The 23413-nt window shown below is 43.1% G+C and overlaps 1 protein-coding gene across 2 annotated transcripts in view; it reads left to right on the forward strand.

Moving 5' to 3' along the window:
* The window catches only part of LOC137658744 (BRISC and BRCA1-A complex member 2-like), a 77868-nt gene that overhangs the window by 43924 nt on the left and 10531 nt on the right, over positions 1 to 23413 (forward strand). For both annotated transcript variants that reach the window (XM_068393769.1, XM_068393770.1), the window contains exons 6-7: positions 14091 to 14291; positions 21669 to 21797. In XM_068393769.1, the coding sequence (XP_068249870.1) occupies positions 14091 to 14291; positions 21669 to 21797 (330 nt within the window). The remainder of the gene's footprint in view (positions 1 to 14090; positions 14292 to 21668; positions 21798 to 23413) is intronic.

Genomic DNA, 23413 nt, shown 5'->3' on the forward strand with positions numbered 1-23413 from the left:
GTCACCTTGGTCGCCACATGACACGTTGCCTGATGGATTCCCTCTTCCTCCAAGTAACGATGACGAAGTTCCTTTGAGTTCTCGTTAACGACACGTTGCCTTGGGGATTCCATCTCCCTCCAGGTAACGATGACGATGATGTAGTTCCTTCGAGTTCTCGTCAACACGTTGCCTGAGGGAATCGATCTCCCTCCAAGTAACGATGACGTAGTTCCTTCGGGTTCTCATCATCCTTGGTCGCGTGAACACGTTGCCTTAGGGATTCCATCTACCTCCAGGCAGCGATGACGTAGTTCCTTCGAGTTCTCGTCATGAATCTCGTCGCGTGAACCCGGTATATTCACACGACACGAATCCTGAGAGATTCCTTCTCCCATCAGGAATTGGTATCGTAGTTCCTTCAAGTTCTCATCATGATGATCCCTTAAGGTCGCGCAAAATGGATTCAGGATCCATCTCATGGGTGGGCTCACACGACAAGGTTCTCGACCAATTTTCGAACTCCCTTTATATAGAACTCCTAGGTTCTCGTCGTGCCGAATCTCACGGTTTGTGCGACCCAGAGCTTACTCTGAGATCTCTATGGTTGAACCCGCCCCCTACGGGCTTGGTCATTTAGCATAGCGTGACTTGTAACGTCACACTGCATTCCCAGCTGATTGCTATGCTCCAGCTAGACTGGTCTCGCTAGCTCCGTCCCTTTCTTTTTCGAACGAACCATCATCATCTTCCCCCCCCTCCCACTTCTAGTGGTTGGGATAGCAGGAGGCTCGTGATCGTCTCTCGTCATCGAGAAACCCTCAACTGCCGGAACAAAAGCCAGCAGAAAGAATTTTTACATTCCAGTTCAATTCCTTCTGTTAAATCTTGCCTGCATTAAACGGTAGTTTTCTTGCTAGCGAGAAAATGTTCAATGGCAACCCCATACGGGAAAGCGGTTGATGGCAACCTAACATATAGTCTTGTTGAGCAAACCCTCACATACGAGAATACACCCTTTTTGGGAAACTCTCGTTCCTGAGAAGTTATACATAACTTCAACAGGCATTTGTTAAAACTTCATAAAGACCATAAGAACTCCTTTCTGGCGCATGCGCTCTCTCCAAGACAAAACCGTAAGGTTATTGCCACTAACAGTTTCTACCGATTATATGAGCCAGCCACATACCGTCATTGTACCCTTGGGCACACAACAACTCTTTTTACACGATAGGCTTCCGAGACATTTTATTCATTTTACTTTTTCAGAGTTATTGTCTTAAGCATTTAGTCCCAAGGGAACAGTGTTAGCTTATGTTTTCGAACAATAGCAACAATGTGGTTATCTTTTCATTACGTTTACGAACGTTACAAACCCCTCCTACAAGCGAACCAGACAACCTTGTCTGTATATGAAAGTTGGCAAGCCCCTCTCACAAAAATAGGCAAACCAAAGGAGGAATGATCGCTACAATAACTTCATATTTTGTTTGTGGGCATATGTGCTCACATCTTCACAATACTACAGCTAGTCGACGATCAAATTTTCCTTGGGCAATGATATTGCAATTCGTCACACATCCATTTTTCATGCAACCGGATTTTTTTTCAAACGTTTACCCGAAGGCAAAGATTACGCATGCGCTAACGCAGATGGGCAAGTACATATGCGTGCAAATGATTTTTCTGCCAACAAAGGCTATAAACCATCTTACAATTAGAACTCCATTCTAATCAGTTTTAATGGCTATATCCCTTACTGGAAACCAGGTTATACATTACTCATCTACCTTCCCGTAACGTAGGCACTTCCTTCCTTTTTTTCCTATCGAAGGTCTTAGTTTTCTTGGAAATACTTGGACAGAAAACTTCTCATAAGCGTATCTGTTCCCTAGAAGGGAACACTCAATACTTATGATAGTTTTACCGATCAGAGACAAAGTAATACAAACGTTGTTCGTCTTTCTTAAGAAAGAGAAATCTCGGTTACAATCATGTACAACGTCTTCCAACCGAATTCTGGACACGACTTTAATTTGGCCTACGCCCGTATGCTTCTCCTGTCACTGGTCTGTAGATAGACTTATGCACTTATTACCTGTCCAACAATAGATTGAAGATACGTCTCAATCTTATCCTTTGCGAGTAGTTGGTTGCGTTTGGTGTTTACTGACCGGTCTCTTGTTGAGAAGGCGATCTCTAAGGAGAGTTGCTGGAGTAATAAAGCAGTAACTGGCTACCTGGTTTACTGATTTGTATCATTCTTACTCAGCCAACCCACACTAGATTGGTGGCAGTTGGAGGGAGGACAGGATCCCACCCCCTTCATAGCAGAAGCCATGCAAGCAGTTACACGTATTGACATCATATCGAGAGGTTTTTCTTGCCACACAATCTCCTAACCCCTCTGGACGAACCGCAGATGGTGGTTAGCAGACGAGAACCTCCACAAAGAGGCCAATCTTTCGTCCCTCCTCTAGAACTGATGGTCTCTTCGGATGCATCAAGAGAAGGTGAGGGGGGCCATATGCCGCACCAATCCATCTTTATCCTTTGGCCCGAATCAGAAAGGTACCAGTATATAACTCTCTTAGAGACCCATCTAGCACTAGAAATACTCAGATGGACAGAGGACAGTTAGGTGTCCCCATCCGCTCGCATCCTTCTTGGCAACAGGAATATGCTTGCGGACAATCTGAGCAGGGCGAGTCAGATAGTGGGCTCTGAGTGTCTTTTAATCATCTAGTAGCCCTGAACTTCAGGCTCCCGCTCGACCATTTCGCAGTCCTGGAACCCCAGGCTCTCGAGCAAGATGTACACCAAGAACAGTGGGACAGCTTAGAGGTGTATGCATTTCCCCCGTTCAGTCTGGTGAGAAAGTCTTCAACCATGTCAGAATAAGCAAGAACTTATTAATGACTCCAATAGCTCCACTATGTCATCATGCAGAAAAGTTTCCGGACCTGACGGAAATTCCGAGGGAACTTTCTCTACGGCACGATCTTCTAAAAACAGCCACATGCCTACATCTTCCACAAAGCCGTAGCTTTGCTTCGTCTTCATGCCTGGAAACTGTCCAACACCTCCTCTCTCAGAGAGGCCTTTCGTAACGAGTTGCGGAAAGGATGTCTAGACACCTCAGATGCTTTTCAGCATCAGTCTTCCAGGTGAAGTGGTTGGTCTTTTGTGACTGATGTTGTGGAAGGGGTATCCATACCCTTGATGCCTCTACTCATACAAAGTTTTGAGATGACTTCTCCCCAATCGGAACTTAAACCTCTTCTTTGGAACGTGGGTCGGGTTCTTCAGTCTCTGAAAGTCCCTCTCTACAAACCTTTATGGCAGGCAACAGTTTGTCTCCTTTCATGAAAGACTCTATTTCTACTCGCTTTGGCTTTGGCCAAGAGAGTTAATGATTTGCATGGTTTATCTTCCGACGTCTCCTACTCTAGGAGATGGGGAGAAGTAACTCTCTGCTTCATTCCTGAGTTTATTGTTAAGATTCAAAATCTGGGTGTGCTGTACCTAGGTTCGGCCCATTCCGGATAAAAGGTCTTCGTTCTATAACCGAAGACCCAGACCAACGGGGGCTTTGCCCAGTGAGGAATCTGAGGTATTACCGCAAAAGAACAACAGCAGCTCGCCCCCAATGTGTCAGCACTGTTTGCCAGCATGGGGGAGGTCAAGAGGAGGGTCACAAGGAATACCTTTTCTTCCTGGGTCTGGAAGGTAATTGAGTTTCCTCTCAGTCCAGACCCTCCTCCTTCCAAATGACCCAGAGCTCATGACGTCATTGGCATTGCAACGTCCCTGGAGTTCAAAAAGAACTACTCCGTGGCGCAGGTACTGCAAGTGGGCATGTGGAAACGTTAAACAACGTTCACCGCCTACTACTTTCAAGACGTAACCCACAGGAGCCTGGACATGTTCTCCATAGGTCCTGTGGTGACTGCACAACAAAGTCTAAAACATCTCGAGCTTCCTGATGGACAAGTAGCAGAGGAGTGAGAGTTGAGGTTATCTGGGTTAGTCTGGGGTGAATGACTAAAATGACTGGCTCTTTCTTCCTTTCATCTCCTTAAAGGGCTCTGGTCTTTGAGCTTGTGCATTTTCACTCAGGATGAATGCCTCTAATCTTCTCCTTCCCTTTTAATCACTCTCCCTAGAAATACTTTGGTACTGAAAGGAAGAACGATTAAACAGGATGAGCAAGGAAGGAAGATTGAACGGGGGAAGATTCCATCGCGTAAATGCTACAGAGAACTTGGGGTGAGTAGAACCAACAATCAAGCTACTGTACTTGATCATACCAGTGATGAAACATTCCTTTTCATGATTGCAATCAGGAATATCATCCTCGGTCTCCTCTTGTATGTTGGATTCGGGATATTGTTTCCATGTATTTAAGCTGCCGGGTATACAATCTCTGATATCCTCGTGATTTCTGGGGTCAGGGGGAGACATTCCCACGTGTATGCACAAGCAGGAACTAATTATTAGAATCCAGACTTGTAAGAGCATTAAGATTTTTCATGCATATATGCAATCTAAACCAGTGATCAGTTTCTGAGCTCAGACGAGCGATGAGACTACTGTATCCTTGGTCTCCTTTTAACTCTCAGGTTAGGGAAATGTTCCAACACATTTATGCGGTATGAAACACTATTACCTGTTAGCAATTCATTTTGTATGGCTCATCCATGCGACAAAGATTTCACACCGACACATGTAATTGACCTGAGTGTTAAGCTATGGCCTTCTGGAATGCTTCTTAGGTTAAATTGAGGATATACCTCAATTTTATTACGATTTTGTGAAGTCCGATCTCTCTCCTAAGCAAGGAACAAATAATGTGCATGGCTGGATTGGGAATTTCTTTGTACTCTTCATCATCAAACTGTGAGAGGTAGTGTATTGTTTGGAACCCCTGAACCACTCATGGTATCAAGAAAAAGATGTAGAGAAGAGCGAGCTCTCTCTTCTTCCTTCTCTCTCAGCTCCTCCTTCCCCTAATTTGTCTTTATCAGAAATTTGTTTTCAGAAGTAGAACTTAGTAGTTGTAACAAAGGAGGACTCCTGCAAAGGCTCCTTGGTTCTTTTGGTGCGCTCTTTTCATCTTTGTCAGTCTCACCTGCTGACCGTTACTTAAGGGTTTGGTTAGCCTATTCCATAAGCCAGGTGATGATGAACATAGTAGTTGTATCAAAGGAGGACTCCTGCAAAGGCTCCTTGGTTCTTTTGGCACACACTTTTCTTCTTTGCAAGAGTCTGACAGGTCTCACCTGCTGACCGTTACTTTAGGGTTTTGTTAGCTTATTCCATAAGCTAGGTGATGATGAAGATTGCTCCTGTATTCTTCATTTCTATCGTGGCATAGGAGGAATGCCCTGGTTTCTAAGAAGCTGTTCTCCCCTCTTCCCGAGTGATTATCAGTTCTTATCATTTGACCGTTACCTTTGAGTTGGTCGAACTATTGTGAGCTGGATATGTCTGTTTTCTTCTTGGAAACAGGTGAAAGGTCCTAACCGGGATCCAACATAGTTCCTGCAGGAAAAAGGAGAAGATTTATTGCCATTAAAGATCTGCTCTCCTTGAGTGATTTCTTTTGGGATCTGTCAAGAAGAGCATGAGCCTGATGTAACAGCTATCTCTGTGGCACTGGTTACAGGTGAGCAGTCCCTCAATTATCAGTTTTATGCAGTCTAAGCTAGGAAAGGGTAGGGTATACAGTTCTCATTCCTTGAAGCCACACTTCTCTGGAAGAAGGTGACAGATCTCACTTGGTGACTGTTCCCTCGACTCAGTCAGTAGATCTCCTATGGGAGATTTGATATACTGGCAGCTGGTAATAATCCCTTCAGGAATTGAGTATCCACATTTTCCAAGGAGATTGAAACATTTCTTCCACCTCCATGACCCCTTCCGCCAAACACTGTAGGGTGCCCCAAGTTGAGTGGTGTCTTGTTCTGCTAGCTCTCAGGTAGGCCCTGAGAAACACACTGTACTTTGGGGGTTGTAGAGAATGTGTCTTCATTGCCCAGAGCTAGCTATTTTTCCTAAAGATTACACTCTTCCTCTCCAGCCTCTGCCAAAGAAGCTCCTCGGTAGCATTTGGATACAGAACAGTCCATGCTTGAAGGAAGCTTCGAGAAGTCTTACCTACCATGGAACTAGGTCCTGGGGTGGGTTGGTCCTCTTCTTTAGGTCTTGAGCACATGTGCCTCTTTCTACCTGAGGAGGGCATTGTAGAGTCTATCCTTCAAAACTGTCTCTTCTCTGCTGCAGCAAGAAATAGGAGTTGTACAGGCTCTTCTATCTTGTCAATTACAGTGGGATGGGGATTCTACTGTTTTGAAGTAAGAAGACATTGCAAATACCCAGTTCCAGCTTAAGCCCACCCCTCTTATTGACTCTGAGATTCATCAAGTCCAGTCTGTTCTATGTTGTAGGATTAGACACACCTGATTGTCACAACCCTCTTTAGCACTAACTGAATATCTGGAAAGTGTCTCAGCGGTGTTGCTTCTAGTTCTCAAAGTCTTCTGTTGATGAAAGCACCTAAAGTCACTGAGAGCCTCTTCCTCCTGTAGGAAGATGCATGAGTGTAGCTCTTTCAGTATCAGCTTGGATCACCTGCTGGTGTTCCCTGAACCAAAGATGGTGACAGAGTGTTTCAGACCATCTTTACCCGAGTACTTTTGACATATCCCACAATATCCTGGATTTTCCTCATTGGGTCCTCTGGTGGTTATCCAGTAATTGTGTAACTATCCTGCACGGGACAAGTAAACACATCTTGTAATACATTTGGCGTAAGTCTTGAGAAAAGGTGGAATAACTAACCCTTCTACTTTTCTTGTGTTCCTCTCAAGGGGATGAGTCGGCCTCGACCGTTATTTGATGTTGGACAATTGATGTCGGTCAGTTATGCAATGGAGAGTCTTTCTAGCTGGTCACACTCTGTTTAGAAGCAATTCCTCCAACCATACAATGGAGAGTATTGGTGGCTCCCTACCATTCACATTATTCTTGATGTTTGGTCTGGCAATGCCAACATTAATTCCCTTACGGAGTGATGGATATTCTCTGACCTAGTACTAGCTTCCTTTTAAGATACTGCTGGCTGAGATCCTAACAGCTTCTACATCTCTGTGGTTAACTGTTAGGAGGTTGTTGAAATCATCTTTCCCGCTCCTGTACTGGACCAGGAGGGATTTCATGCCCAAAGAATTTGAAAAGAACCTTCTGGGCTGGTTCTATGGGATTGCTTCCCTCTTAAGGATGAGTGAAATTTTAAGGACAAGGGTTTGTTTATGTGTAGGAACAAATCATAAATTTGTAAATTCCTTTGTACTGTATTTTTCGTAATCATAAAAACTAGTTCTTCAAGTTGTCCTTCCTGCCTCACCCCCCCCCCCCATTCCCTGAACCTAAATTCAAAAGTGATGTGTTACAGGCGAGTGGTTCCCCACATTTACTTCCCACTAACTACCATTTACCTTGTTGAAGATTTAATACCAACTTGCGTCAAAGATATACTGTATGCCTATTTAGAGTTCTCTGTTTTGTGTAATTAAGGAAAATACAAATTACTTTTAAAATTTTATATTTTCAATATTTAACTTAGCCGGTGATTATATAGCTGCAACTCTGTTGCTCGACAGACAACTGTACGGAAAAACTCGCCAGCGATCGCTACACAGGTTGCGGGTGTGCCCAACAGCGCCATCTGTCGACCAGATACCCAGCTCTCAATGTAAACAAAGACTCAATTTTCTCTCTGTCGAGGTGTCGACAAGCCGTACTTTACTCGCTGTTGCTAAACTGGAGTTTTTCACATCTAATTGGTGAAGTACTATATTCTAGTTTTGAGCTTTCGCAATGCAGGTGTTTTATCTTCATCTTAAATCTTGAACTCGTTTTGGATAGATTTAATTATGGTGACAAAGAGAGTATGGACTTTCTTTCACTTTTAAATGGCCGACCCTTCCCTTAGACGGAAGTGTGTTTAGGCTTTTAGTAATTATCTTATCACGTTATAAATTATTTATAGATTTTCCTCTATATATTTTATATCTCTCCGCCTTTATTAGGCCTCTTCGATTAACTTTCCATTTATTATAAACATATAAAAATAAATTTTAACGAAGTTAATCAACGTTGAGCCCTTTATATCGTAATTAGCTTTTAAAGAGCTAAGGATTTACAACTTTTTAAATGTAATATTTTATGAAAGAATTTTTGATAGTCTTCGTACTGTTTTCAAAGATGAACTAACGTTTAGTTTATTTATGCTACGCAGTTGTTGACGTTCAGGACGTTTAACATGCGCTCTATCGTTACGATAGAGAGAGAGTGTATCACGGTTTCACTTTGCAGTAAGAGTAAATCGATTCTGACGTTTTGTTCATTCTTTCTTAGCTTAAATGTTTTAAATTCTATTTTAAAGGAACTTTTTAATTGAATAACCTTTCAGTTTTTTCCTTTAGTCAAATAACATGTTTTTTTGACGAAATATAATTGGGCTCTTCTCTTAGGTGCGAAATCAAGAGAGAAAGAGAGAGAGAGATAGAGACGGAGGGAGAGAGAGGAGAGAAAACGTTCCGTTCAAGCGGGTAACGTTGTTCTCGAGTTACTCTCGTCCCTAGTCTCTGTACGGGGAGGAAGGATAAAACTTTTTTAGTTTTTTATTCTCGTCCCCAGGCTATGTGCGGTGAGAGATTGAAAACGTAGTTTATAGGAACTAGTGTTTAGTCTCTTTCCCAGCCACTGATTTTTTTATCTTAAAATATGTTTTCTGTTTTTTGCTGGTATTAATGAGCTTGCATTATACGACTGATTTCGCAATTACTACCTTTTAATGAAGGGTAGAATTGCGTGTTTCAGGTAGAAATCAGTAAAAGTTTCGATTTCAGTGAAATAAGTGCAAAACAGAAAATCGAAGTGATAAAGTGATATGCGCAAAGTGTTACAGTGTTGCGTCCGAGGGTTCGTCTGTTCGTGCCTGTCGTTCACCTAGTCCGGGACCTCTTGCATGCTCCCAACCCAGGGGAGAAGTAATGTCAAACGACTTATGGGTTCGAGAGGCCTTGATCAACGAACAGACGTTTTCCCTCTATGGTATCGGGTGTATCTTACCAAGATCTCCCCTACCATAAGACAAGAGAGACGTAGTTTCTCCTCGTCATCCGAAGGCTTTTCGCATAAGAAACCTGTCACAAGGTTTCGAAGCCCTTAAGCGAAAGTCAGTCCTTTCAGGACAGGTCCAGCGTCCTGGTTACAGCCATTAGGACAGCTCTGACCCTATGCAGTCATCGGATAACTGCTCGCCGTCTAACAAAAGCGTAACACAGACTCCAAGAGTCTTTTTTGTTGGCAAAGTGTTGCGGTCACAGACGTTACCCTCGTCTCTTACCACAACCATTTCCGTTGATCCTTAATGGGTTGTATGGCAAGACATGCAGTATATGCTTGCCTCCCTTATGGAAGACTAGTCTGCCGATTAGTCCGTTGAGTCTAGCCGTTTATCTCATCGATATCCTGGCTTTCAGCCAACCTAACGTTCCTTTGTGCTTACTGTTGACGTTGGCGTAGCTAAGTCACGTCAGTCAGGTTGTTTAGAACCACACTCGATGCGGTCTCGTGTGGTTTTTCAGCCGCATTTGGACGTTAGGCCACTTGCTGATGCTCCTGTTGACGTTCAAGAAGTTCACTAACAATCGGAGTTGACTTGTTTTGACGCTGTGCGTCAACCTCCGCATTCTAGAGTTGTTTTGACTGCTCAGTCTAGGCAGTCAAAGCAGTCTCGAGTGGACGCTGTGCGTCCTCACGCACCTGTTGTGGTTGACAGTTCAGTTGTTGACAGTTCACAGACTGTCAAGCAGTTACATGACGTTGCGTTCTGGTCCGCTACTAATGCACCAGTGAGTGTGGACTCTGCTTGTAAAGCATTGCCACCACGGTAGGTCTCTCCCTTGCTTGAGACTCAGCTTTTATCGGACAAGGTTCCTGTAGATGAGGAAGTTGCTGTTCCCCCTCCTACTGATATTCCCTTGAGGACTCTGTCAGATGGAGAGGAGCCTAAAGCTGCTTAGCCCCCTATGGACTTTAATTAAATCATGATGATTTTTTTTAAGGATCTTTGTCCGGATCTTTTTGTAACTGCTGCTCCTCGTTCGCCTAAACGTCAGAGCTTACACTAGGCCTAGCTACTTCGAAGCCGTTGTTTTTAAGCTAGTGCTCTCTCGCTCTCCTAGAGAGCTTTACGTTGGCTAGGCGACTGGTTTTTCACCAGGAGGAGTTTGGGGGATACAGCCTTTGCTTTCCCTTCTTTTAAACTGGCTTATAGAGCGAGAGTCTGATATGACACGAGAGAAGTTCTCGGCTTGGGAGTTCATGCCTCTGCCCAAATAGACTTCTCAAATCTCGTAGACTCTCCCTGGCGCCTGGCCAGGAGACGCTCCAAGTTTTTTACAGGTCAACTTCACAGCTGTTTTCGAGCCTTTGAAGTTTTGCTGTACAATTATGTCATGCATAAATAAGGCTTTCAGGGATGGAAAGCGGTACCGCCTCAGTCGCTAACCCCGTCTGTGGCCGCACCTACTCCCGTAGACCCTAAATGGGCTTTGCTGCAAGACATGCAGTCCAAGCTTGCGTTCTTGATAGAGGACTTTAATGCGGAGAAGGTTGCTACCGAACCTTCTGGCCAACAACCTTCCAACCGGTCGGTTGTGCGCCCTGTTGACGCTGAGGTAACCTACTCGCGTCTGCCAGTTGAGGTGGTTCCTCCACCGATGCGACCCAGTGTCGGTTGCCAGCCGCACGTTGTCGTTAAGCGACGCTCGGAGGTGGTTGTTGACGTTCAGGACGTTCAACAACCAGCAGAGGTGACTTGTTTTGACGCAGTGCGTCAACCTCAGCAACCCGGTAGGGTGTTGACTGCACAACCCAGACGGTCTAGACAGTCTCGGGTTGACGCTGTGCTTCCTCGCGCACCCATGGTTGTTGACAGTTCACATACTGTGCAGCAGTTCCATGATGTTGCGTCCGGCTCCGTCACGCATGCACCAGTGCGACCGGACTCAGCGAACCAGACGTTGCCCACTCCGTTGCCGTTTCCTCATCAGTTTTCGGATGAGGAACCCTCTGATGAGGACGTTGCTGAACAACAAGACGATCAGCCCCCAGAATAGATCAAGCCCTGCTATCCATCCAGAAGATGCTGAAGAAGGAACGCTGCTCAGTCAGGCTGTGGATGAGTCTGGTAGGGACGCTGTCATCCGTGGAACATTTTGTGTCACTAGGAAGACTACACCTCCGTCCTCTTCTTACCATCTAGCTTTTCACTGGAAAAAGGACAAGACGCTAGAAGCGGTCTCGATCCCGGTTTCCGAAAAGATAAAGTCTTGTCTGACTTGGTGGAAGGACAATGTCAACCTAGAGAGGGTCTTCCCCTGGCTGTTCAGACTCCCAACCACGTTCTCTTCTCGGACGCATCGGACGTGGGCTGGGGCGCGACACTAGACGGTCGGGAATGCTCAGGACTGTGGAACTCGAGTCAGAGGAGCATGCATATCAACTGCAAGGAGCTGTTGGCAGTACATCTGGCCTTGAAAAGCTTCAAGTCTCTCCTTCGAGGCAAAGTGGTGGAAGTTAACTCGGACAACACCACGGCCTTGGCGTACATCTCCAAACAAGGAGGTACCCACTCACTGACGTTGTACGAGATCGCAAGGGACCTGCTCATCTGGTCAAAAGGTCAAGACATCTCCCTAGTAACGAGGTTCATCCAAGGCGACTTGAACGTCATAGCAGATTGTCTCAGTCGGAAAGGGCAAGTAATTCCAACCGAATGGACCCTCCACAAGGATGTGTGCAAGAGACTTTGGGCCACTTAGGGTAAACCATCCATAGATCTCTTTGCAACCTCGCTGACCAAGAGGCTTCCAATCTATTGCTCTCCAGTCCCGAACCCAGCAGCAATACTTATAGATGCTTTCCTCCTAGATTGGTCACATCTGGATCTCTACGCATTCCCACCGTTCAAGATTGTCAACAAGGTACTGCAGAAGTTCGCCTCTCACGAAGGGACAAGGTTGACGTTAGTTGCTTCCCTCTGGCCCGCGAGAGAATGGTTCACCGAGATACTGCGATGGTTAGTAGACGTTCCCAGTAGTCTTCCTCTAAGGGTAGACCTTCTACGTCAGCCACACGTAAAGAAGGTACTCCAAAGCCTCCACGCTCTTCGTCTGACTGCCTTCAGACTATCGAAAGACTCTTGAGAGCTAGAGGCTTTTCGAAGGAAGCAGCCAGTGCGATTGCTAGAGCAAGGAGAGCGTCTTCCATTAGAGTCTACCAATCGAAGTGGGAAGTCTTCCGAGACTGGTGCAAGTCAGTTTCTGTATCCTCGACCAGTACCTCTGTAGCTCAAATAGCTGTTTTTCTCTTATACCTGAGAAAAGGACGATCCCTTTCAGCTCCCACTATCAAGGGCTACAGAAGCATGTTGGCATCGGTCTTCCGGCATAGAGGCTTAGATCTTTCCAAACATAAAAGATCTGCAAGACCTCCTTAAGTCTTTTGAGACCACCAAGGAGCGTCGTTTGGCTACCCCTGGATGGAATTTATACGTGGTACTAAGATTCTTCATGTCAGACAGGTTGGAGCCTTTACAATCAGCCTCCCTGAAAGATCTCACTCTTAAGACTCTTTTCCTGGTATGCTTAGCCTCGGCTAAAAGAGTCAGTGAGATTCATGCCTTCAGCAAGAACATCGGATTTTCGTCAGAAAAAGCCACTTGTTCGCTGCAACTTGGTTTTCTAGCCAAAAATGAGCTGCCTTCTCGGCCTTGGCCTAAATCTTTCGATATCCCCAGCTTATCGGAGATCGTAGGCAATGAACTAGAAAGAGTCTTATGCCCTGTTAGAGCTCTTAAGTTCTATTTAAAGCGTACTAAACCTTTACGAGGCCAATCTGAAGCTTTATGGTGTTCAGTTAAGAAACCATCCTTGCCTATGTCAAAGAATGCTTGGTCAGACTTTATCAGATTGTTAATACGAGAAGCTCATTCACATCTGAGTGAGGAAGACCGAACTTTGCTTAAGGTGAAGACGCACGAAGTTAGAGCTGTAACAACTTCCGTGGCCTTTAAGCAAAATATATTTCTGCAAAGTATAATGGACGCAACCTATTGGAGAAGCAAGTCAGTGTTCGCGTCATTTTACTTGAAAGATGTCCAGTCTCTTTACAAGAACTGCTACACACTGTGACCATTCGTAGCAGCGAGTGCAGTAGTGGGTGAGGGCTCAACCACTACAATTCCCTAATTCCTTATCCTTTTAATCTGTCTCTTGAAGTGTTGTTTTTTTATGGGTTGTCCGGAAGGCTAAGAAGCCTTTCGCATCCTGGTTGATTTGGCGGGTGGTCAAAGTCATTTCTTGAGAGCGCCTAGATTAGGGGTTTGATGAGGTCCTGTTGTATGGGTTGCAACCCTTGATACTTCAGATCCTAGGGGTCGATCAGCATCCTAAGAGGATCGCGAGGCTCCGTAAGGAAGACGTACTTAAAAGGCAGAGTAATTGTTCAAGTCAACTTCCTTACCAGGTACCTATTTATTTTGTTTTTGTTATTTTGATAACTTCTAGAATGAAATAAAAAAACTCTAAGCTCATAAAAGTGTAAACATATATTACTGGTCTCTACCCACCATCCTGGGTGTGAATCAGCTATATAATCACCGGCTAAGTTAAATATTGAAAAATGTTATTTTGATTATAAAATAAATTTTTGAATATACTTACCCGGTGATTATAAATTAAATGACCCTCCCTTCCTCCCCAATAGAGACGCAGTGGGACGAGGAGAAAATTGAGTTTTTGTTTACATTGAGAGCTGGGTATCTGGTCGACAGATGGCGCTGTTGGGCACACCCGCAACCTGTGTAGCGATCGCTGGCGAGTTTTTCCGTAGAGTTGTCTGTCGAGCAACAGAGTTGCAGCTATATAATCACCGGGTAAGTATATTCAAAAATTTATTTTATAATCAAAATAACATTTTTCCTTATAAACATCAAAGACAATTAAATTTCTAATATTTCTTTACTTTATTTTCAGACTGAAGGTGTATTTGTACCCAAACTACACCTCTCTCCTCGTGTTGAGCAACTCATTGGTGGAGCAAAGACTTTGATTCTCCCATCAGTGCCACCTGGTACCTGTCTAATTGATTATGTGGAACGAATATTGGAGTTGCTGGAACAGAGGGTGAAACGATTTATACTCTGCTTTGAAACTAGAAAGCAGTTTATTGCTCAGGTATGGCACACAACTCTTTACTTCTCAGTGATGAAGTTAATTACCAATATAAACACATTTTCACTTTCGGTGCAAAAACTTTCAAGGAGTTGCAACTCGGTAATAGAGAGCTTCATTATTTCCATAAATCTTACCTTTGAGTAAAAAAATGCTATTAACTGCAATTGCCAATATGATATGATAGAAATTAGAAAAATTCAACCTCTTAGGTGCACCATGCTGCCACCCATCTGCCATGTACTGAGAAACAAGTGGAAATGGTTGGTCCCTGAAAAAGGATTGTTAACAAAGTTTAAGGTTTAACGGTGATGTCTTCAACAATAGACAGCTCTTCATGCTCGTGATTCAAGTGTATTAATTTTGAGTTTTTGTGTTTGAAAAATCATTTCATGTTTGGTTTCTTAGTAATTTGTAGCTACTGCACGATTTTTCAGCTGTCAAGGGAGCCTGGAACGGAATACCAACGATATCCGAGGGATTACTGTATAAACATTCAGATAACATTGTATTAAGCTATAGTATAGATTGTCCTGTGATAATTTACCAATTTCACTTGGTATGGACCCAACATAACACTTGTGACATCTAGATGCTCAGACCATTAGGAGGTTGACAGAAATCGTCACCTTTGCCAGTATACAGGGCTAAGTGCTCTGACATTTCTCGTGAAAGTTTAACCAGGCAGATTTTGGTTCTTAGTGACTTTCTTCTCTCTTAAGAATAGATCTCCTATAAAGGACAATGGTTTCTATTTATGCAGGAATAAGTTATAAGTTTAATGTAATTTGTTTTTTTTCCCTAAGTTTACAAATCAAGAGTCTTTTAAGGTACATTTCCTGCCACAACTACTCTGTAACTCCCAGGCTTAAAGTAAAAAGATAATGTCCAGCTGACTGATAAGTGGTCAGTGCTTACCAGCTACTGGCTATAACTACCTTTTTAAAACTTTAACAGTCGTTCCAACTTCGCTGTAGACATACTTCTATTGAAGGACTGAAGTTTATATAATTAGGAGAAATACAAATTACTTTTAAAAGATTATTATATGTCTAACCCTTTGAGTGCCACTGGATGTGTTCTACATCTGGATATTTCTACTTTCGAGTCATTGTCCAGTTATCAGGGTTTTGCTTTTTCTTTCATTTACTTATAGAAATTTTACAAAATATATAAAATTGAATATTAATTGGAAGAAAATTTATTCAGATACAGTAGTACCTCGGTTTATGAGTTTAATTAGATTTGGTATCGTGCACCTACACTTGTAAGCTAAAACAATTTATCCCTTAAAAAAATAGCAGAAATACTCTCGGCATATTCCATAAGTCCATAAATATAAATGATTATTATTATTATTGCTAAGCTACAACCCTAGTTGGAAAAGTAGGATGCTTTAAGCCCAAGGGCTTCAGTAGGGAAAATAGCCCAGTGAGGAAAGGAAATAAGGAAAAACTACAAGAAGTTTAAGAACAATAACAACATTAAAATAAATCTTTCATATATAAACTATAAAAACTTGAAAATAACAAGAGGATAAAATTTTCAAAATAACAAGAGGAAGAGAAACAAGAAAGAATAGTGTGCCCAAGTGTACCCTCAAGCAAGAGATCTCAAACCCAAGACAGTGGAAGACCTTGGTACAGAGGCTATGGCACTACCCAGGACTAGAGAACAATTGTTTGATTTTGGAGTGTCCTTCTCCTAGAAGAGCTACTTACCATAGCTAAAGAGTATCTTCTACCCTTAACAAGAGGAAAGTAGCCACTGAACAATTAGAGTGCAGTAGTTAACCTCTTGAGAGAAGAATAATTGTTTGGTAATTTCAGTGCTGTCAGGTGTATGAGGAAAGAGGAGAATGTGTAAAGAATAGGCCGGACTATTCTGTATATGTGTAGGCAAAGATGAAATGAGTTGTAACCTGAGAGAGAGATCCAATGTAGTACTGTCTGGCCACTCAAAGGACCCCATAATTATCTAGCGGTAGTATCTCAACAGATGGCTGGTGCCTTGGCCAACGTACTACCCATATATGCTGATTTTTGAGGCTTTGTAATGGAATTTAGTGAAAAAATTATAATCCCTAAAATCAGGAATACAAATTAATAATTAATTATAGAAAAATTGAAATATTGACAAATTAACTTTCACTCTACCATTGAGGAAAGTGTTGGTTGGCAACAAGAGTGGAGGAGGAGAGGGTTCCTGCTTGGAGGGAGAATCTCTCTCCATAAGAACTTCTGGTAAAATATCGGTAGTTATCTCTTTTAAACTGTGTTAACTACATAATACTAACTGAATCACTTAAATTTTGCTTTTTGGGCACTGTCATCTTTTTTTTTTACTCTTATGTAAAACTTTCACAAGGAACCTATCTAGTAATTACTGCTTTTGTGTTGCTTTTAAAACTGCATGAAACAAAAAAATTGTATGATAACAAACCTGATCAATGCAATCACAGTTTATTGCAACACATTCAGTAAACAAATCTTTTGTCTTTTAAAGTGGAATTGTTTTCTCCAAAGCTGGAAAAGTCCTTGAAATCATTAATTAGGTAGTTAACAACGATTAGTGAAAGCGGGCAAGAAGCCCCACACACACTCCCATCAAAGGCTTTTCACTTTTGTCTTCAGCTGCAGCCTGTACAGTAGTACTATTGTGTCCTAGTAAAGGCTGTGTAATCTTTTTCACTCACTTTAGTTTCAATGATTGATATTGGCTTAAATGTTAATGATGGAATAAAGCAGGGATGTGAGGTTAGCTTGAACTCTGCATCAGACAATAAATCTTTCAACTCTGTGACTTAGAAGCATGATTGCTTGCAATTATTCCCTATTACTGAGTGTAGATTGTGGCCTCCCATTAAGGCATGGGCATTCTTTGAGGTGCAGTAGTCTTCTCCGGTGTCATTCTTGGCAAGTCACGAGATAATGCCTGAGAGACTGTTTAGCACTTTGCATTCCTCATCGAGTATGCTGTTCGCTATAACTTCTGGGCATACACACCTTGCTTTGTCTTGGGTCGTATGCTTCAGGAGCAGGGGGAATTTAGATATACACCGAATTGTTTTCAAGGTTGATGGAGTTTGTAGTTTTGCTACCATCCAAGGGGTGTTGGAAGCTCTTCATTGCAGACTGCTGATGATGAATGATTTAAGGAAGGACCAAGCATTCCTTAGGTCTTCAAGTAGGCCTTTGATGTCTTTTCGAGGAAGCTGGTAGCTAAGACTACTTTGCCCCTGGTACTCTCAGTGTCAGTGATAAATAGAAAGATTTGATTCCCCGCCACCCAGTTTCTAGGCTTGATGAGTGGTCAAGGCCAGTGATGTACTTCACCAAGTCCACAAAGTTAGCAACTTCAAAGGATTTGGAGAAGTGGGAAGGCAGTCACCTTCTTTGCGCTCCAGTCAGCAAACCCGCGGGCTACCTGGGTTTTGAAAAGGCAAAATGCTTTGATTTCTAACTTCTCTAGACAAGTTATCTTGAAGGTGATGTGACATTGAGGGACTCGGTGCAGGGTGCTACTTCACCCCTGCCGGAGGGTTGCGAGTAGGTGGCAGTGGATTCATGGAGTACTGCTTTGCAGACATCTTTGATTCACCATGCTCTCTCTTTTAAGGACTATGGCACTTTGAAAGGGGTAGAGCCCAAGCTTGCAGGGTTGGGATCAAGGAAGGGCCTCATGCCCATTCCAAGACCCCAGCCTTTTCGAGCATTTCAGTCAGCTCCGTTTAGGAGGGGCGATGATGAGGAGAGGAGGAAGACACTGATGCCACCATTCCTCCTCTCCCACTGCCAAGAGTTGGGGGTTGCTTGTCTCGCCACTGGGCAACTTTGCAGAGACATGGGGCTATTTCATAGCTGGTGAGTGTCTTACTGGACAGTTACTTACTACCCTTCCTGGACCACCAGCCTCCCCTATCTCTAGTTCCGACAGAGTTCCTTTTAGATCCAACATCCATGAAAGCCTTGGCCCAACAGGCAGAGGGTGAAAGGGTGAGAGTCGTTTAAGATATATCTCCAGGCTTCTACAGTTGGCTCTTCCTGGTGGTAAATTCAACTGGGTACTGAAGACAAGTCATCAATCTCTCTCCACTGAACAGGTTTGTTGGGCGAACAAAGTTCAGGAAGAAGTCAGTATGGTCTGTGCTGTCTTCAGTCAGAGAGGGAGATTTTCATACTTTCGATAGACCTGTAGGACACTTACTTTCAAGTACCTGTTCATCAGACCTCTCAAAAGTACCTCTGCTTCTCCCTCTATGGTACGGTGTATCAGTTCAAGACTGTGTTTTGGAGAGTGTATGGTTCCCTAGGTGTTCGCCATGGTAGCCACTTGGACCCACTCGTGAGGGATATGTCTTCTGATTTACCTTGACGATTGGTTGATCCTGGCATCTTCAAAGAGTCAGTTGCTTTAGGATCAAGATTGGATTTTCGCATTTTGCCATGATTTGCGGATCATGGTAAACGGAAAAATCGAATCTCATACCCAAGCAGAGGTTGAAGTACCTGGGCATGCTGATAAACATAGCAGCAGCGAGTCTCCCGCAATCCTTTCTGTCCAAGACAGAAACCCCAACTCACCACTGACAATGCCTTCTCGATCACATTTCTCCGGAGAAGCTTGTTCCTCACCGGCATCTTCATCAGAGATCTCTTCAGTGGTGAGTGAAGGATCACTGGTCAAAAGACAAAGATCCTCCATTTATTCCTGATATGGTGAAACAAGAGACCCAGGACAATCTTACCTGGTGGCTCAACAAGGAAAACGTCACCAAGGGAGACCACTCGACTTAATACCTCCGAATGTGCTTCTGTTTCCAGATGCATCGAGGGAGCCGTTGGGAGCACACCTCAGCAACCTGGTCGTTTCGGGTGTGGATCGAAGAGGGAAAGCATTGCGCATCAATGTCCTCAAGATGCCAGCAGTCTTCCTAAGACTACTGAATGCCTCCTCAAACATTCTTAGAATGCTTGGAGTGTTGATGAGTGACAACACCACCATAGTGTGGTAGCCTGTCATCATGCAAGGAGGCAAATTCTTCCACCCCTTTTGCTAGATGATGAAACGGATGCACATCAGTGGGGTTTTTCACGCATTAGAGTTGTAAATAAGGAAAATTTGGCAAGAGGAATGTACTAGCAGACACACTCAGTCCCCTGAACCAGGTTGTAGCAACAAAGTGGTCTCTACATCCCCTGGTAGCAGAAAGGCTCCTTGCCTTGTGGGGCTCTCCAGGGATTGAATAGAAAGCTTCTCATGTTCTGTTCCCCTGTTCCAGACCCATGTCATTATTCAAAGACACCTTCCAGCCCCCGTGGGATCACTTGAACGTGTACACTTTGTTGTTCAGCCTGATTTGGCTTGTAACAAGAGTGTTGGTTATGCCAGGGATCAGGATGACCTTAGTGGCTCCCAGATGGCCTTATGACGAGTGGTATCCGGATCTGTTTGCTCTTCTGGTTGGTCCCAAGAGAAATATCCTTGTGTCCCACTTTTTTCTATCAGTCATGCTGTGGAGTCTTTAGCACTTAACGTATCGAGACTCTCCAGCATCTCCAAGTGTCAGGATTTTAAACAAGGCACTGCACAGGAGATGTCTGGGTATCTCTAGAAGTCCTCTACAAGCCAAGTGGGCCATCCTCTGCGACTGATGTCTTAAAGGGATTTTTCTCTGATTGTAGTGACATTAGCACAGATCACAGATTTGCTTGTCTTCCTTTGCCAAGGGAAGCATCTATAGTCGTAGCAATCAAAGACTCGAGTATGGTCTTCAGACTGAAGGGCTTAGATCTCACCTCTTCTTGGGAGTTATCTATGCATGTGAGAAGCTTTGAACAGTCTTGTCCAACCTGGGACCTTTGGTGCCCAGAGTGGGATGTGTTCCTTGGTCCTTAAAGCTCTTACATGTGTCCTTTCGAGCCTTTGAGAAGGTTGTCAAACAAGGATCTGATTATTAAGACTATTTTTCTACTAGCCTTAGCATCAGCAAAGAGTTGGCAAGTTGCATAGTCTCTCTTATGATGTCTTCCATGCTGATTGGTGATAGGAGGTATCTTTTAGTTTTGTGCCGGACTTTGTAGCCAAGGTCCATAATCTAGCAACACAGGACCTCAGATTTGAGTTCTTCTCCATCCCTTCCCTTTGTAAGGCGTCGAGTGACGATTGAGAAATGCTCTTGTGTCCCGTGAGGGTGCTGAGATGCTATCTAAAAATGATCCAACACCTCAGGCCTGAGTGTCAAAGACTTTTCATTAGCATCGGCAGGTCCAAGAAAGAGGGGTTAAGGAACACTGTCTTTTTCTAGTTTCATGAGACAATCCATAGAGTTTATGCCTCGGCTAATGAGAGAGATAGGCGCCAGGCAGTATTAGAGTTCACAAAGTCAGGGGTACCCTCGCCATAGGAACAAATCACAAAATTTTAAGATTAATTTGCATTTTTCATACCTATACAAATTTTGTCCTTGAATTTAAACATCGACCCTCAAACACCACTCTTATGTCAAAAAATTGAAACGAAAGTGAAGAAGGGGGCGTTGGTCCTCGCAAGGGTTACCAGGTTGGCCTTTTTCAGGCTAAAAACTTCAAATTTGGCCTTTTTTTAAAATTGGTTAGCCTGTAGCAATGTCATTAAAAAGATTGGCCTTAAATGCTCTACTTTTGGCCTTTTTTACTAATGGGTTGGCTTTTAAAGATGCAGTTGATCAGAAGTTGGCCTTTTTTCACTTAGAAAACCTGGCAACCCTGGTCCTCGCCCCTGTTCCCTGCCCAGTTGGATAACCGCTCGTTATCCAAGTTAAACAACCGATTTTAGCTCACGTCGAAACAATATCCATGATTAAAGGACTTAAGGTTTGTACAGTATAGCAAGGAAAAATACAAATTACTTTCAAAATTTGTGATATTTGCAGTATATTCATTTGATAAAGATGGTTATGTACAGTAGTTAAGAAAAATACAAATTACTTTAAAAAAATTATAATGTAGTATTATCTTCAGTTGATAAAGACTAAATACAGAAAGTATAAGACTGGTAGCAGACTAATGATATTTCAATGTTTCAAGTGCAAAGCTGTGGCTTTGTGTAGAATGCCTTTTCTTCAATGATATTTGGAAAACCATTTTAAGAAGAGTTTAAACTACATATCTTTATTGGCCTTCAATATTTAGGGTAAAAGGAGTCCAGTAATTTTGTTATTAAGAAAATTGTGGGAATTTTTCTATATTATTTTTAAAAATGTTGAATAAAAGTAATAAGATGCAAGGGGAGATAATTTTACTCATTAACTTTGGTCAATGAATTAATAAAAGGGTAAATTTGAGATCTTGACATGAAATTTGTATGGTTTTAACTGCATAAATCTGTTTTCATTCACAGGTGCTGTGCCAGTTTGGCTGTGCTGTGATAGAATATGATGCTAAAAAGTTCACAAAGGTTGTCCTACTCTGTGAACTGAATGATTTTCATTTTCTAATCTTTGTCACCCTGGATGCCTTTTTTCCTCAGGTATTGTAGTCATGCCCTCTATCTATTACATTAATTTTTTATGTGAGGCTGGGTAATGTGTTATTGATGTGACAAAAAATTATATTTTGGTATAAAACACAATTGTTCTTACACAAAATATAAACCTTACGTTTGTTACCTAGGAGAAGAAATCAGCACAAGCTGGCATACAGCCATAAAACTTTGTTAAGGAGGTGCCAACAACCGTTCCGGTTATTTACCAGTGGTAACGTGGGAGAAGCACCCCCCTCACGCTCACTCATACCTTCTTCACTTTGGTCTTGACCGTGGATGAAGACGGATATCTTGTTTCACATTTGCTGGCTTTATAGAAATAAAACTTTTATTCTTGGTTTTATTCCCGATATACGATGGCTGGGCAAAAACCCTACAAGTGGAATTCCACTTGACCATCCACCTCCAGAGATGCTGCTGTGCACAGACACTTTTAAGGAGGTGGGGATGCACACCTGAGGAACTAGACCACCTTAAGGGTGTGATCTGAAGACAAAAGAATCCTGCACATCAACCTGTTGGAAATGTGAGCAGCAATCCTGGCACTGAAAACTTTCCCTCAGAGGATTTGATATTGCACTCAGTCGCGTTGATGAGCGACAACACAATTGTAATTGCTTACGTCAACAAGCAAGGAGAACATTCCAGGTAAGAGGAATTTACGAGCAGACTTATTATTATTATTATTTGATAAGCTACAGCCCTAGTTGGAAAAGCAAGATGCTATAAGCCCAGGGGTCCCAATAGGGAAAATAGCCCAGTGAGGAAAGGAAACAAGGGAAAATAAAATATTTTAAGAACAGTAACAACATTAAAATAAATATTTCCTATATAAACTATAAAAACTAACAAAACAAGAGGAAGAGAAATTTGATAGAACAGTGTGCCCGAGTGTAACCTCAAGCAAGAGAACTCTAACCCAAGACAGTGAAAGACCATGGTACAGAGGCTATGACATTACCCAAGACTAGAGAACAATGGTTTGATTTTGAAGTGTCCTTCTCCTAGAAGAGTCTCTTCTAATCTTACCAAGAGGAAAGTAGCCTCTGAACAATTATAGTGCAGTAGTGAACCCCTTAGGTGAAGAAGAATTGTTTGGTAATCTCGGTGTTGTCTGGTGTATGAGGACAGAGGAGAATCTGCAAAGAATAGGCCCGACTATTCAGTGTATGTGTAGGCAAAGGGAAAGAACCGTAACCAGAGAGAAGAATCCAATGTAGTACTGTCTGGTCAGTCAAAGGACCCCATAACTCTCTAGTGGTAGTATCTCAGCGGGGGGCCTGGTGCCCTGGCCAATCTACTACAAGCCATTAAGGGAAGGTAAATTAGTAAACCCATCAGCAGCGATGGAGGATGGCTTTCAGTAATCCTGGGACAATCAGGATGTGTACGACTTTCTTAGCTTCCATTGTTCTGTTCTCCTGTCCAAAACCTGTCAGCAGAGATAGAGGACGCCTTCCAACAATCCTGGGACAACCTGGATGTGTACGCGTTTCCTAACCTTCTGCCTTTTACATCAGGTAATCAACATACTGTAGACGACCCCAAACGCCAAGCGGACCCTGGAGGCGCTCAAGTTGCCACAAGTTTATTAGTTTCTG

This window comes from Palaemon carinicauda, chromosome 19, assembly GCF_036898095.1.
Source record: "Palaemon carinicauda isolate YSFRI2023 chromosome 19, ASM3689809v2, whole genome shotgun sequence".
NCBI lineage: Eukaryota > Metazoa > Arthropoda > Malacostraca > Decapoda > Palaemonidae > Palaemon > Palaemon carinicauda.